We start from the raw sequence: 16,871 nt of genomic DNA on the forward strand, positions 1-16,871 counted from the left end.
TGGACCACTGCAGTCTGAATTTAAGGGACATATCCCTGGACACGCGGTGAATCAATGCACTATATAGTAAAGAGATCTGTTCCTTTTTAGTTGGGGAGTGCACTAATTGACTAAGAAGAGTGGGATTGACTAAGAAGAGTGGGATTAACCAAGACCTACAAGGAAGCCCATGCCGAGATGGCATGTCTAAGTTGAAAATATTGGAAAAAGACAGAGTTGGGTAAGTCAAACACTGCCCTTAATGTTTGAAAGTCTTTCAGCAATTGCCCATGGTACAGCTGAGGGACATATTTAGGATCCGCAGCTGTCCATGCAGCAAAGCCCTTCATTTGAAGGAGTTCTGGGCAGTTATGGTTATTGAGGATACGTGTGAATGTGGTAAAGCCTTGATAGTGGAAGTAATGTTCCACTTTACACCACACGCTGTCAATCAGCTCTAGTGTGGGAAGCTGTGCTAGAGCTTTAATCTCACTTGCTTCCAGACATTTCACCAAGTTATCAGTGGACACAATACCTAGAAGAAGTGAGCTGACTGGGTCTGGATGTGTATTGTCCTGCCAGGCTGTAGAATGTTGTAAATAGGCCACAATATAATAAAGAAAGGGGTTTAGAACCGTAAGGCCGCCTGTTTCCTTAGCTTCCCGTAGAGTCTCAAATTTAATCTGAGCTGTGTGCATCCACCAGATTAAGGAGCGAAACACAGTATCAAATTGTGTAAAGATCCATGTAGGAATCCACACAGAGGCATTATGCAGGATATAGAGTAGTTAAGGGCCCATATAACAATATTTTTTCTGCTAAAATGATTGAATGAATGCATTTGCATTACCTAAATTGCTCATTATTGTTCTAATAATTTACAATGTACGGAGTCAATGGAGATGACAGAACTAATATTAAATGTGTACAAGTATACAGTACATACGGTGCCCCTAGGGAAAGTGCAGTCATGTAATCCACTAAACCCTTTACCTGTATTTGTAAACCATCAACAGGGTGGAAGACAAATGAGGCAACTGGATGGATGGATGAAAGAGTAATGGATGGATGGCTGAGCAGGAGAAGGGACCGAGACTGGAATCTCTGCAGCTCCTGCAGAAGATCTGGGTAGGATCACCTCAATGCAGAAGAAAACTAACAGCAAGGTGCTGAGGTCAGTGTCAGATATAACTGAAAAAAGAGGGCAAAGTCCCTGGAAACGCATCATGTACGTCCCCTCTCCTGACATCAACCAGACATTTTGACAACTGCCATCTTTGAATCCACCTGAGAATGCCATAGCTACTATCTATACCTTGAGGTGGCTTGTCATCCTTGGTCTCTGTTTGCTCAGAGATGCCCACAGCCTCACACTGATCACAGTTGCTTGGTCTCAGATGTTTCCTATCCATGCTGTTTCATGCTAATTTCAATGTAAGAGTGCTGCTTATTTTAATAAAGTAATTTTTATCTGATACTGGCCTTTGAGATGACAGTTCTATTCTGATTCCAACTTATTAACTCCACGAAGATATAAAACAAATATAGGAAGTATACAATTTTGTTTATTAAAACAAATATTTTTAAATGGAACTAGTGTAAATACTTGGGTTTGACTTGGCATAAGCTTCTGGTGTTAACCTGTACAGCAGCACTCAGACTGGAAGAATAAGTGGAAGTATTAAACAGTCAATGAGACGTCCAGCAGGGCTGACAAGCAGCAAGAGGACAGGAGAATAGACCAGGGAGATGAGCTTAGAAGGGTTTGAGTTGATGGTTGGTCATCTTTATCTCCATAACCCTTCCTTCTGTACAGGCAGAAAACAGAATCAGATCACAAGATTTCTACAAAGTCATCAAGTACAATTTTGCACTTATCAAGAAGATATAACAAGAAACTTTCAATATTATATTAGCTCTCTCTGACCCAGATGGAGAAATTCACCTTCTCAATTGTCACTGGGACAGAAAGTGATGGAAAACCCAAAGTTGGCAGTTGTCACTGGCACAGGAACTAAGAGGGGTTTTTCCTTGTTTTGCAGAGATTCCTTCTCAATCTCTGTTGTGTCTCTGAGAGTGTAAATTAAGGGAAATCCCTGGGGGAAGCAGAACTCAGACACAAGAAAAAATAAATGCGAGATGTTCTATTTCCATTACACTTAAGGACAACTATATAATCAAACCAAATGTATTGCCTTCATTCACTGACCCAGCACTGCTTCCTCCTCCACAATCTGATCTAGTTAATGAACTACTTTACCTCTTGTTTTCCAGCCCCTCTAAATAGAAAATATCTGAAGCAGGGCATTCTCTGCTATTGCACCTGGCACCATTGATCATGTCAACTGTATCTACTTTTGGGAGATATTTTATTTCCATATTTAGTTTTACAACTTGGAATGTACTACAATAGGTGATGGTACTATATAAGCCATACATATTATTACAGCACCATCTCTTGCTAAACAATATATTTAGCAAAAGCTATATTCTATGCACCAAATATCTTGATTGCTTTTATATAAAACCTATAGAATAAATATTATATGCAGTCTTGTTAAGTATGCAAACCAGTTAAATTTTATGACGGCTATACTTGGGATTCAGAATTGGTGTATGTGATGGCTGCATAGTAATAAACATGAAATCCAACCAACACAAATATAGAATAATAGATATAAATAGCTCCCATGTGCGTTTGCTGGGTTGCTTTGTCGGTCATGGTAAACAATTATGTTCTGAGAACAAAAATAGCTTGTTCTATTGATGTGACCCTGGGCAATCTGAAATCACATGCACAGGCTTGCAACAACAGTCTACACTATATGACCTACTGCTAGGAAGATTTTAGTTTTTTTTGTTTAATTCTATATATCGATACAAAGCTTTAATTAGTCAATCGGCAATGATATCTATACAAGCCATAAAACTGTGGATGATCCAAAAATGTGATCATAAAACAAAATGTTCCCACTTGAGTGTGGAATCAACAGCAGAAGTTGAACATGGGATGAAGGGTAGAAGGGGAGAAGGGATGGGTATAGAATAGATAGGAAAGATCTAGGGAATAGCAGGGTGCCACACACAGTTTCCAGATCACCTTGGTATCATCAGACACTTATAGTGGTAGTGTTGAGAAGAGTATATCTATAAGTAAAGTGGTAAAGTTTTTAGAGTGTCCAAAATGAACTCATATAGACTATGTGCTCTATAGTGAACATGTCCCTGAGGAACCATGTAGTTCCATGTAGTATATGGAATCCATTTCACACACCTACTCTGCTAAAGGAGAGGTGTTCATTCTGTGTCCATGTTCACATAAGACAGAAACCAGAGAGTGGTGAAAGAGGCCCCTCTTGAATTGTTTTTTCAAAGTGGGGAATAATAAAAAGAAGGGTCATTTGGAGTAAATCAGGAACTGTGTCCCCTATTAGCTTATGATGTATTCACAGAATTTTATCCCAGAAGGTAGCAATAGAGAGACATGTCCACCAAATGTGAGACATTATTCCAGGAGTGTCTGGACAGAGTCCACCTTATGTAAGATTGTAGGGCATCGATATCACCAAGTCCTTATAATTATGTTCTTGTGGAGATCAACATTTTGTGCATGAATGTTATTACTTTATTCTAGTCTATTTCCTCTGGGGCAATGGTAAATTCAGTTTCCTGGTTAGAAAGAAACTTCAAGGCATACTGGTGGATTTCCTGGAGCAAGAGTTGTCAGATTATTGATACAATGTGTTCAGATCTATCTGCATGAAGAAGTAATGTTTCTTATACAGTTGTGTTCAAAATAATAGCAGTGTGTTGAAAAAAGTGAATACAGCTCAAAATCCTTCTAATAGCTTTTATTTCCATTCACACAAAAGCATTGGGAACACTACACATTCTATTCCAAATCAAAACATGAAGAAAAATATATCAAATTTGTGTTGCTCCTCTAAAAAAAAGTTGAAGAAAAGTGAATATTAGACTGTTCACAAAATAGCAGTGTTTGTATTCTTCTTTAAAAACTCAAACATTCACTATATAAACTGAAAAATGTTTGAAGATTTTGCTTTCCTTTGAATCACTTAATTAATATTTAGTTGTATAAGCACTGTTTCTGAGAACTGCTGTACATCTGTGTTGCATGGAGTCAACCAACTTCTGGCACCTGTGAACAGGTATTCCAGCCCAGGATGATTGGACTAAATTCCACAGTTCTTCTCTATTTTTTTGGTTTTGCCTCAGAAACTGCATTTTTGATGTCACCCCACAAGTTTTCTATTGGATTAAGATCCGGGGATTGGGCTGGCCACTCCATAACGTCAATCTTGTTGGTCTGGAACCAAGATGTTGCACGTTTACCGGTGTGTTTGGGGTCGTTGTCTTGTTGGAACACCCATTTCAAGGGCATTTTCTCTTCAGCATAAGGCAGCATGACCTCTTCAAGTATTCTGATGTATTCAAACTGATCCATGATCCCTGGTATGTGATAAATAGGCCCAACACCGTAGTATGAGAAACATCCCCATATCATGATGCTTGCGCAACCATGCTTCACTGTCTTCACAGTGTACTGTGGCTTGAATTCAGTGTTTGGGGGTCATCTGACAAACTGTCTCTGGCCACTAGACCCAAAAACAACAATCTTACTTTCATCAGTCCACAAAATGTTGCGCCATTTCTCTTTAGGCCAGTCAATGTGCTCTTTGGCAAATTGTACCCTCTTCAGCACGTCTTTTTTTCAACAGTGGGACTTTGCGGGGGCTTCTTGCAGATAGCTTGGCTTCACATAGGCGTCTTCTAATTGTAACAGTGCTCACAGGTAACGTTAGACCTTCTTTGATCTTCCTGGAGCTGATTGTTGGCTGAGTCCTTGCCATTTTTGCTATTCTTCTATCCATTCAAATGGTAGTTTTTCGCTTTCTTCCACGTCTTTCAGGTTTCGGTTGACATTTTAAAGCATTTGCAATTTTAGCTGAGCAGCCTATAATTTTCTGAACTTCTTTATATGTTTTCCCCTCTCCAATCAACTTTTAATCAAGGTACGCCGTTCTTCTGAACAATGTCTGGAACGACCCATTTTCCTCAGAATTTCAGAGAGAAATGCACTGTAACCAGCATGTACAACATTTGCTGCCTTCCTTCCTTAAATAAGGGCAATAATTGCCGCCTGTTTTAAAAAGAATGAATGAGCTCATTAATAGAACTCTGCACTGCTATTATTTTGAACATGCCCCTTTCAATTAGTGATTCAATTACACAGAATCAGCAGCATGCATGTCATGACTGTTGGGTCTGTTGGATTTCTATTACTCTACTACACCTGCTAGTAAAATATTTGCCATGTAGAAATATAATTTCTACCAAAAACAGTGATTGATCAGGTTAGTGATGTCTGACTGCTATTATTTTGAACACAATTGTATATAGTAGATCTAGAGAGACATTTGGGTGGTGTCAGTTGGTCCCTGCTCCACATTAGGAACTAAGATTAGGTCAGAGCAGGGTGGAACGCAGTTACCAAAAGGTGGGATCAGAGGATTAGGTCTTGTTGGAAGAGGTCTCTTAGCAAAGTAAGCTGCTACCAACATTGGTAGACCTTTGGTGAGACCTGCCTGGTCTCTTCTCTAGAGGTATCCAGGAGAGAGAGGTGAAGGCTGGAGATAAGATTGTTGTATATTTTGGTACCAGTCAAAGAGTGTAACTAATTTTGCTGCATGGAGATATAGGGAGACATTTGGCAACACCTCACCACCCTTTTGTTTAGAAAATACTGTAAATTATAATAATTGGGGGAACAAATTCAGTCCCATATATTTCCATCTTGAAAAATGTACTTTATTGCACACTTTTGTCCTTTATACTTGTTTCTTAAGCTAGGGATAGTCTAAAGATGGTGGATGGATGCCAATCAATTATATTATTTTAATGATTTTTCAGTACAGTATTCCTGACTCTGCACATTAATGCTTATGGATGAGGGGAGGAGGGAGAGGACAGACAGCCCTAGAACTAGGTTCACCTTCTGAGAAATAAGAGGCAGCCCCCTGAAAATAATCCAATCAAAAGCAGCTTACTGCTAGGTACACTAACAGCAAGCAGGAGGCAATCAGCACTCATTATTTCTAAAGACACGTTTAAACCGGACTTCCATACAAGCAGCTAAATACACAAATGACATATATATATATATATATATATATATATATGCATATTTTAACTACATTGCATGCAAAAGGAACTGTGTGGTTGTCTTTTGCCAGTGTTGTGACTGAAGCATCCCTTCCCAGACAGCATAGCCAGGTCCCTGATTTTTAGTCCATTATAGGCAAAGTTCAAATTTACAAAAAAGAGTTCCGATGCATTCAAGCATCTCCAGTACATAAAAATCACTGTGCAGCCTTTAAAACAGAATTTCCTTTAAATACCATACTTCTTTTATTGATGTGGGATATTCAGACTATACATTTGGTATTGATGTACCAATTTATTACTTGTATCAATAAGCTGGAATTGTAGGGCTTTGGATTTTGTTTTATTTTCTTGACTTTAACGGATAGTTATTTTTCTTTCTGGAAAATGTTTCTTTCATTAAAAAAAGACACTGAACTACAAATATCATACTTGTAGTCTGTGGGCAGCTTCTCCCATACCTGTAAGAAAAATCAGAGTGTGGACGACCCTTCCTGTCCTGTCTAAATGCCAGGGCACACCATACATTGGGCACACATCCTCAGCAGTGCAGGAATGAGCATTCCACCAGGTCCAAAACCTGCACATGCGCAGAGGGATCTCACTCCCTGAAAGCAGCATTATTAGTCAACCCAGCAGAGCGCACTTCTTGTGGGAGGTCGCATGGAGCCTACAGATGTGACATTTAAAATAAGCTCTTTTTTTAAAGCTACAGAGTGATTTTACATGTACTGGGGACACCTGAATACATGGGAACTTTAACTGGAAAGTTGAACTTAGCCTTTAAGCTAAATAGCTTGGTCCAGGGCATAATCATTGATTATTAATTGAACTCTCTTAAGCCAGCCATAGATGGATTGAAATTCAGTCTATTCAGCAGGTACCAGACAAATTTTGATCCATCCCTGGGCAGACTGGATCTCTCCATTGACTTCTATACAACCAGCCTGTTTTTTTGCTTGATCAGTGCCGCCTGCTATAGGTTGCAGTGCTGATGAGTATATTCTGATGACAGGGAAGCCTCCCTGCTGGCAGAATACAATAGCTATACATGAGTTAGTCCCCCATCCATCTGGAATGTGTGGATGGGGGAATCTATTCATTTTCTTTCATTCAACCTGCTGGTTGATGGAAAAAAAGGAATCATGTATGGCCTGCGTTAAGCACATTTTCAATGTTATGTTGGCCATACATGGTTAGAAAATTGTTTGAAAAAAGGGTTGGATTTATAAAGATCTGTTGAACATGCATGGGATAATGCCATCATTGTATTGATATTTGTCCCCCAGTTATTGACATATTATTGATCAATAACAACATGAATGGTACATTTTTCATCGATCAATTGCATTTCGTTGCTTGTTGATTGAACGTCCGGGGTTATATTTTAACACATGCTTGTTTTCAATTCAGCTACTAGTGTTTAGAAAATCAATAATTTAGGCTAAAAAATCCTACATGCCTGTTTTTTTTTAAATACAGCTTTGCATTTTGATAATTGAAATGAGCCCATTAAGGTTTAGAATTTCAAACGATTGAGCATATTGAACGCTTTTATGAATGATTTTCTAACCGTGTATGCCCAGCATTAGACAGACAGCACTGTAAGAGGCCTTAATTGGCTCAGATGCACAGAGGGTTACAGGCAGCTACATTTAGGTACTAATATGAGCTGTGTTTAAAAATACATGTAATATTTTTTAAATTAATATATAACTGAATATATACCTGTCTTAATTGGCATTTTAAAAGAAAATATCTAATTGAGGATGAGCTTTACATCTCACAGTACCCAATTATTGCTAATGAAACTCAATTGATCACATATGGATGCTATTAGTATAGAAAGAGATCAATTAAATTTTCTAAACCTCAAAACAATAAAAAAAAAAAACATTTTTCTGGGCTTGTATAACTGTCTGTTGCCTTTATATGAACCCTTTTCCAGTTCTGTAATTGAATTACCCAACTGCTTCCTATTTGTAATCTGTTGATAGCCTGTGTGCAATACAAGCATGAAAGCCAGGAGGGCTCCAGTTGTGAGGCTTGTGATGTAGGGCAATGGATGAAAGCCAAGACTGCTGGCTCTGGCTCCTCATTCATAAGTATCATCCTCCTGTCTGGATTTCTGACAAGGCTCTGACTCCTCTAATGGCATCTGCAGATCGATGATAGCACAGCCACACACACACATATTGTACATCTACATATGGCCAATGCATTTCCAGTAAAGTCATTTTATCTTTACAGCACAACTACATTTTAAATAAAAAATGTAAACTTGCATCATAGGCTTAAAGGGTTTGTTCTAATAACAAGTACAGAACTTGACAAACTCTGTAAGCCAGGAAAAAAGTACCTAAAAGACTTGCTGTCACAATCCATGCTTGAGAGCGCATTTTCTAACACCCATCGTCACATGTATTCTGAAGTGTATGCTGTATTTTTATAGTTCCTTTATTTTGTATGGAAAATTAAAGGATAATACACACAAAAAATAAACAATGGGCCAGGGGCGGACTGACTATTTGGAAACTCGGGCGCTGCCCGAGGGCCCGGGGTCAGTAGGGGGCCCCATGAGATTCTCCTGGTACCTTTTTCATAGGTTTTTTGAGTTTGGGCAAGGACACAGGGGCCCCATGATCCCCTTTTGCCCGGGGGCCCCATGAGTTGTCAGTTTGCCCCTGCAATGGGCAGAATTTTTCTTATGTATGCCAACAAATGTTTTGGCATGAATCAGCCCTGCTGAAAATATTGGATTCTTAAAATGATTATACATTTTCCTGCACTGGAAAATGTATGCAAAGCATCTGGATTGCAGCTTACACCTAGTATTTCTTGGTAAAAGTTATTTGAATTACATCTTTTCTCAACAGCAGCAATCAGATTGGAAGAAGGAGGGGCAGCACTTCCAGTTATTAAGGTTCTACTGCTTTGTACTGTCCATCGAAAACTAAAAGATTTTGGAAAGAAGAGGGGAGTGGAGAGAGGAACTCATCAGTATGCTGCTTCATCACTGTCCAATCACAAATCTTTTAGAGTAAACCAATAAATGAATCAATCAAAGATATAAGCCATATTCATATGCACTCACAATAACTCAAAGTAGAAAGTGCCCTCAATCAAGTGCTCCCTGGGTTGTGGATAATGGGGTACCACCAGTTCTCTTGTGCGAGGCCTAGGCCAGCAGGGGGCCTGAGGCAGTTGGGTGAATTGGATGTGGGCAGAGAGGGTGATCGGCACGGTGGGGGGGGGGGGGCAATTACTGGAACCGATGCCCTGTATGGCTCTCTCTGCAGCATCTGAAAGCTGGATTCTTCTCCTTTCCCTCCCACTGGTTTTCAGCTACTGCATTGAGAGCCATATAGGGGATTGGTTCCAGTAATTGCTGCCCCCACCCACCATGCCGATCACCCTTCCTGTACACATCCAATTCACCCAGCTGCCTGGGCCCCCACAATGCCGGCTTCCCTTCTCTCCTTCCCACCGGCAGCTGCAAGCACACGACATGATCCTTCAGGATGGAGAGTAGGGGAAGGGTCTGATAATTATGTCACATTACCCTTCCTTTCCTGAATGAACACAATTGAGTGATTGGCACTGATCATTCACTGTGTTCATTCATAACTGAAGCATAGTAAATAGTGCTTTTTTTTTTTAAGGGGGCCCTGTCAGGTTGGCTGTATGGGACCCCATGGTTTCTAACAGCAGCCCTGAGTGCTCCAGTGCTTAAATGAATTTACTTCAAAACATATCTTTCATGGTGCTCATGTGTTCATAGTTGCCCATCACCTCTATGTCCAATACAAGCTCACCTTCTATTCTGACCTATAATATAATAGGTCACAAGCGCATTTTGTAGATCCAACTCTGCACATCTACTTCCACCTGTTAGCAGCTACTTCACACATACTGTCCCTTTAAGGGACTGGATGCTTGCCGTTTCCACTAGAATAGATGTTGCTCAAAAGAAGAGAGAATGCTTCATAGTGCAACCCAATAAAATGTAATAAACATGTTCATTAAATCCAATAATCTCACTCACATCGCATAAAAGAGAAAAGAGCAAAATTCCAATCTTAAAAATGGCTCCTCTCACCACATTTCCAGTTTCCATGGTACCGAAAGTTACATCACTTTGCTCCGCCCAACGCGTTGCATCACTGTGTCAACCATTATTTCAAACAGCACACTTGACCTCTATTAATCTGTAGGTCTAGTCACAAGGTGAGCAAGTATTTCACCCATAGGGCTTGAACATGAATATATGGATTTGTACACATTACAAGAGCTTTTTATTGAAGGATTGGACAATTACACTTGGATTAGGACACTATTAATTTAAGAGACATTCTGTAGGAATTGTTGTTTTATGTAGCTTCATTTAAAGGGATAGCGCACCACATTTATTTTACTTTGTTTTATGTTAGTTGTGTGAGAGTTCACGGTATGAGTGGTTTCAGCAGTCTCTACCTATATCCTATTTAACTACATAATTGTCAGTTTTCGTGATTTAGCAGTGCACGACTATCACTACCTAATAAATGAATGTTCATCTTTTTATATTTTGGTCTGGTGCTCCTTCCATTGGTGCAGGTTTTCTTTTTCCAATCACAAGCTGAGACAGGCTCTGGACCAGGTTGTATCAAACAACTGCAGTGTTGCCAGCTCAGTAGTCTCAGGGAGTGCAAGGCCTGGCTCAGTTCTCTGGTAGGAGTGTCTGGTTGGACTGACTGACCAGAATTACAAATGAGTTGGCAACAAATCTATAGATGTCTGGCTGAAGTTAAAGGCATGTGGGGGGCACGGCAAACATGTGGAAGAAGGTGCTCTGGTCAGATGAGACCAAAATTGAACATTTTGGCCTAAAAAGCGAAATGCTACGTGTGGCGGAACACTAACACTGCACATCACCCTGAACACACCATCCGCACCGTGAAACATGGTGGTGGCAGCATCATGTTACGGGGATGCTTTTCTTCAGCAGGGACAGGGAAGCTGATGGGAAGATGGATGGAGCCAAATACAGGTCAAGCTTAGAAGAAAACCTGTTAGAGTCTGCAAAAGACTTGAGACTGGGGTGGAGGTTCACCTTCCAGCAGGACAACGACCCTAAACATAAAGCCAGAGCTACAATGGAATGGTTTAGATCAAAGCATATTCATGTGTTAGAATGGCCCAGTCAAAGTCCAGACCTAAATTCAATTGGGAATCTGTGGCAAGACTTGAATCTTGCTGTTCAGACTCTCTCCATCCAATCTGACAGAACTTGAGCTATTTTGCAAAGAAGAATGGGCAAAATGTCACTCTCTAGATGTGCAAAGCTGGTAGAGACATCCTCAAAAAGACTTGAGACTGGAGCGGAGGTTCGTTTATAATTTTCCTTCCACTTCACAATTATGTGCCACTTTGTGTTGGTCTATCACATAAAATACATTTACGTTTTTGGTTGTAACATGGCAAAATGTGGAAAATTTCAAGGGGTATGAATACTTTTTCAAGGCACTGTATCTGGCACCACCATCTTGGATTGAGATCCGAGGCATGCACAGGCATTCTATGCATGAAAATAAAAAAACCTTCTGTGTGCTGGTCCCCCCACAGCCCTCCCTCCAATACTCACCTGAGCCCCCTCTCAATCCAGCAATGTGCATGAGAGCCTTGGCTGTCCCGGGTCTCTCTCTCCTCATTGGTTGAGACAGCAGCAGTATCCATTGGCTCCCAATGCTATCAATCACAGCCAGTGAGCTAATGAGCAGGGGCGGGACCTAGCCACGGCTCTGTGTCCTATGGACGCAGATTGCTATTTGGGGCACTGGTCATGAGGGAGGAGCCATGACGGAATACATGCAAAGAAGATCATGGCTGCTCTGTGTAAAACCATTGCACTGAGAAGGTAAGTATGACATGTCTGCTATTTTTTAAAGAAAAAAAAGTAACCTTTAATATCACATTAAAGCGCTTGTAAACCGCATGAAAACATAAAAAACATTGCCTGCAAGGTAATGCCATAATGTGCTAGAATGCATTGCATACTAGCACATTATGAAGGACTTACCTTAAGGGCCAGTTCACACTACATGCTTTTCAGTTGCTTTTTTTCTGCATCCAAACCGCACAGAAAGTAGGTTATATGGTTATCAATGTCATAGTTCACATCAGTGCTTGCAGTTCCAGTTGCAGAAAACAAAGTGGAACTCTCCTCACTGGCTGGAACTGACAGCAATGGGAGCCAATGGGAGTGTCTCAGACAATGAGGAGAGAGAGACCCGGGACAGCCAAGGCTCCCATGCACATCGCTGGATCGAGAGGGGGCTCAGGTGAGTATTAGGAGGGCTGTGGGGGGAGCAGCACACAGAAGGTTTTTTTACCTCCAAGCATAGAATGCACAAAGGTAACAAGCCTTCAGCCTCTACAATCACTTTAAAGATGAATTCATGAAAACCGAGCCGCATACTGTGTATCTTTTCTATCTGCCTGGAGGTCAGCTTCCTGTAGTGTGATTGATACAATTGTATCTCACAAATATCACTGAGCAAGCCTGCAATCTGACAATCTGATGAGAAAAAGTTACATTAGGCTAGGTTGCCATGATTCTGCCAGTGATTCCAAATTGCTCTGCAATAATTAATGACAGAACGCACCACGCCTGTTTGGGTGCCATTCATTTTCAATGGCACATAAACGCGGCGTGTTTTGCTATGACTGTCGCTTGATAAATCGTGCAGCTATCGCAGCAAACCACAACGTGCAAAGCTTCTCACACAAAAATGAGCAGGAGCTTCTTTTGGACGACAAGCTTTACGCGTTGCGGATTGCCGTGTGATTTAGGCTTGCCATACACTATACAATTTTCTGACAATTTTCTGTCCAATTTCTGCCCAATTTCCTTTAGATTTACCATCAACTATGTAGTGCAAGGGACTGAATAATTGGATGCAATTTAAAGTGTTTAGGTTTGACCTCATATTATATGGTTTTTGGTATATCTAAACCAAAATTCTCAAGAAAATTGTATAATGTATGGCCAGCCTTAGCTTGCAACAATCGTGGCAAAACTGCACTGTATTTAGGTGCCATGGAAAATGACTGGCTCCCAAACAGGTGTGGTGGGTTTTGTCATTATTGCAGAGCAATTTGGGATCACGGAACAGAAGTCCAAGATCACAAAATGCCAGATGTGAACCTAGCCTAAGGCTGGCCATACACTATACAATTTTCTGTCCAATTTCTGCCCAATTTTCTTTAGATTTACCTTCAACTGTGTAGTGCAAGAGCCCACCTAATTGGATACAATTGAAAGTGTCGTTTAGGCTTGACCTCATATTATATGGTTTTTGGTAAATCTAAAGCAATTTTCTAAAGAAAATTATATAGTGTATGGCCAGCCTAAGGCTCACCATACATTATACAATTTTTGGTTCAATTTCTGCCCAATTTCCTTTAGATTTACCTTCAACTATGTAGTACAAGGGCCTGCCTACGTGGATACAACTGAAAATGTTGTACAAGTTTGACCTCATATTATATGGTTTTTAGTAAATCTAAAGCAAAAGTCTTAAGAAAATTGTATAATGTATGGCCAGCCTTAGAGATGTCAAATTCTTGTTGAACAATTCCAGGTGTATGATCAAATGATTGCTTGCAATCATGTCTGAATGAAGAGGAAAGACTCCAGCAGCATATCCCCACCTAAAAATGTAGCATGTCCACACTCTCTGTGCACACGATCAGAAAGTCATATAGAAAAATACCGCTTTTGAAGTGGTCATTCGATAATCTGATCGTTAGTACACACCTTTCATCCGAAATTATTCTAAGGGACAAGCAGGAAAATTGTTCTCGTATGATACCAGATCGTACAATTTTCATTTAATCGGTAGTTTTCGTCCAAACATACAATACAATGCAATACATGATGAGATGATGATCTGTGCGATGTTCTCATAGTGTATGGGGCTCATTTCCTTTATTAGGTCTGCAGTTTCTGGCAGTCCTCTCGATCATTGTATTTACTGACCATTATATGCGTCCCCTTTGATGTCAGGGGCTGCATCTAAGGCCTGCTTTAGCTCATAAATTGACAATCACTGCTATAGATTTCTATACAGAGTCTGCTGATATCACATCCATGATAATGACACCCAGCAGCAGAGCTCTTGGAGGTTTACACAGGGGAAGGCGTTTACAGTACAGCTAGATAACTGACATAGGAGCGCCATTAAATGGCAATCCCTGCATTCAGTGTGTGTTTACATGTGTTTTGTTTATTATGTCTTTCTGGCATTATTTTATTTTTTTACTGAGTTGCCTTGACAGTATATGTGTTTCCAGTGCACTCATGTGCATTCCGGGGCAAAAATGCAGCTTACTTTACTTTTATTAAATGCCCTTGAAAGCACCACAACAAACTTTTGAAATACATTGTGCAATACCCCTGCACTGCTCAGCTCCTATTTTATGGAAGCAGTTTGCCTGCACGGATCTGTGCATCCTACACACGTATACATTACTTTCATTATTATTACTTTCACATGCTTTCATACTGCATTTAAAGAAGTCCTAAATGACAGTGACTGTACCAATTGTCCTCTGGTAACATTTCTGAGTAAATGAATGGTATGATGACCGGGACACGTTAACCAAGAATGGATGGCAGTGTGCGAGAGACCATTCCAAGTCATGACATCACCTATGGCGTCATTTACACCCATTCCAGGGAAATAGTTTTGTAGTATGTGAGAGTCCATTCCAAGTCATGACATCACCTACTGTATGACATCATCTACACCCATTCTTGAAGAAACAGTTTTTCAGCATGTGACAGCCCATTTCACAAGCCATGACACCACCTATGACATCATCTACACCCATTATTGGGGAAATAGTTTTTCAGTATGCGAGATTCCATTTCACAACTGTTATGACATCATCTACACCCATTCTTGGAGAAATAGTTTTGTAGTATGTGAGAACACATTCCAAGTCATGACATCACCAATGACATCATCTGCACCCATTCTTAGGGAAATAGTTTTGCAGCATGTTTGAGTCTATTCAAAGTCATGACACCACCTATGACATCATCTACACCCATTCTTGGGGAAATAGTTTTTCAGTATGTGAGAGTCCATTTCACAAGTCATGACATTATCTATGACATCATCTACACCCATTCTTGGGGAAATAGTTTTGTAGTATGTGAGAACCCATTCCAAGTCATGACATCACCAATGACATCATCTACACCCAATCTTGGGGAGATAGTTTTTCAGTATGTGAGAGTCCATTTCACAAGCCATGACACCAATGACACCATCTCCACCCATTCCAGGAGGACCGATGTGTGACATGACAGATGGTCAGTCCCCTTCCAGCATCTCATCACACATCTCCATGTCTAGCAGGGTGTGGCTTCCATCAACCAGCCACAACAAAGCTGTCAGCCTGCACTAGAGGACAGCATGGTCCCAGCAGGTCGCCCCTCACCCCATCACCCCATAGTACTCAGCTCACAACTCCCACGCACAGCACATGACAAACTTCCTGTGCGATCGGTGTGGCCGCCTGTCACACACAGGCTGGGGGCCCCTCCACACTGCGTACATGCTGATAGCTGCACTCACCAGGATGATGGATCCCCGGACTGCTTCCGACACACTCTGCCTGAGCTCTGCTGCTGTGCCCGGCTTACTGAGCCTCTTGGTGAATTTCCTGACTTCTGCCATGCTGGGTGTTCATCGAAGTGTCTGCGGATAGTGACAGTCCGGACTGATCTCCTCCGCCCCTCCTCCTCCTCCTCCTCCTCCACTATGATCGCTCATCATACAGCCCAGACCTGATCAGAGCTGTCACTGCCAGCACTACACATCCTGCCCATCACCAGGGACTGGCCTAGCAATGAGAACACAGATCGATCCCACCATCAGCTGAGGGTTACAAGCTCCATAAAGAGGAACTTTACTGTTTAAAAAAAACATGAAAGTGGTATTAAAGGATAAATTCACCTTTTAGACAAAAATAAGTAATGCACATTTTTTGCAGGTAAAAAAATGTGCATTTATTATTTCAGGTACTTATAAAGCGCCATCAATATACACAGCACTTTACATGTATATTGTACATTCACATCAGTCCCTAACCCTCAAGGGGTGTACAATCTAAGCTCCCTAATTTACATTCATAATACACATACTGGGGCCAATTTAGACAGGAGTCAATTCACCTACCAGCATGTCTTTGGAGTGTGGGAGGAAACTGGAGTACCCGGAGGAAACCCACGCAGGCACAGGGAGAACATGCAAACTCCAGGCAGGTGGTGCTGTGGTTGGGATTCGAACCAACAACCCTTATACTGCCAGGCGGAAGTGCTAACCGTTTAGCCACTGTGCTGCCCATATTTCTTTTCTCTGGAGCCTCTAAAGCACAGGTGTCAAACACAAGACCTGCGGGCCAAATCTAGCCCTCCAAGCAATTTCATGTGGTCCTTGCACCTCTCCTGCAGATATTCCATTGTCTCCACCCCCACCTTGTCTCAGCAGTTGGCAGCAGCGAGGAGGATAGAACTCCTCTGCCAAATCCTGCACCTCTCTGCACCCCCTTATCTCTGCCTCCCCTGATCTCAGCATTCAGTAGACTCTGGTAACTGACTCCACTCCTCCTCTGGTCCTCCTCCAGACCCTGCACGTTCTCGTTCTGCTTTCCAGCTC

The 16,871-nt window shown here is 41.2% G+C and overlaps 1 protein-coding gene across 2 annotated transcripts in view; it reads right to left on the reverse strand.

Annotated features, from left to right (window-relative positions):
- The window catches only part of DOCK11 (dedicator of cytokinesis 11), a 318,014-nt gene extending 302,077 nt beyond the window's left edge, over positions 1–15,937 (reverse strand). For both annotated transcript variants that reach the window (XM_089657960.1, XM_089657959.1), the window contains exon 1: positions 15,789–15,937. In XM_089657960.1, the coding sequence (XP_089514086.1) occupies positions 15,789–15,890 (102 nt within the window). In that variant the 5' untranslated portion in view covers positions 15,891–15,937. The remainder of the gene's footprint in view (positions 1–15,788) is intronic.
- Between the last annotated feature and the right edge of the window lie 934 nt (positions 15,938–16,871).

The sequence above is a fragment of the Staurois parvus genome, unplaced genomic scaffold, assembly GCF_062004578.1.
Source record: "Staurois parvus isolate SC_StPar_1 unplaced genomic scaffold, SC_StPar_1.0 ptg001045l, whole genome shotgun sequence".
Classification (NCBI taxonomy): domain Eukaryota; kingdom Metazoa; phylum Chordata; class Amphibia; order Anura; family Ranidae; genus Staurois; species Staurois parvus.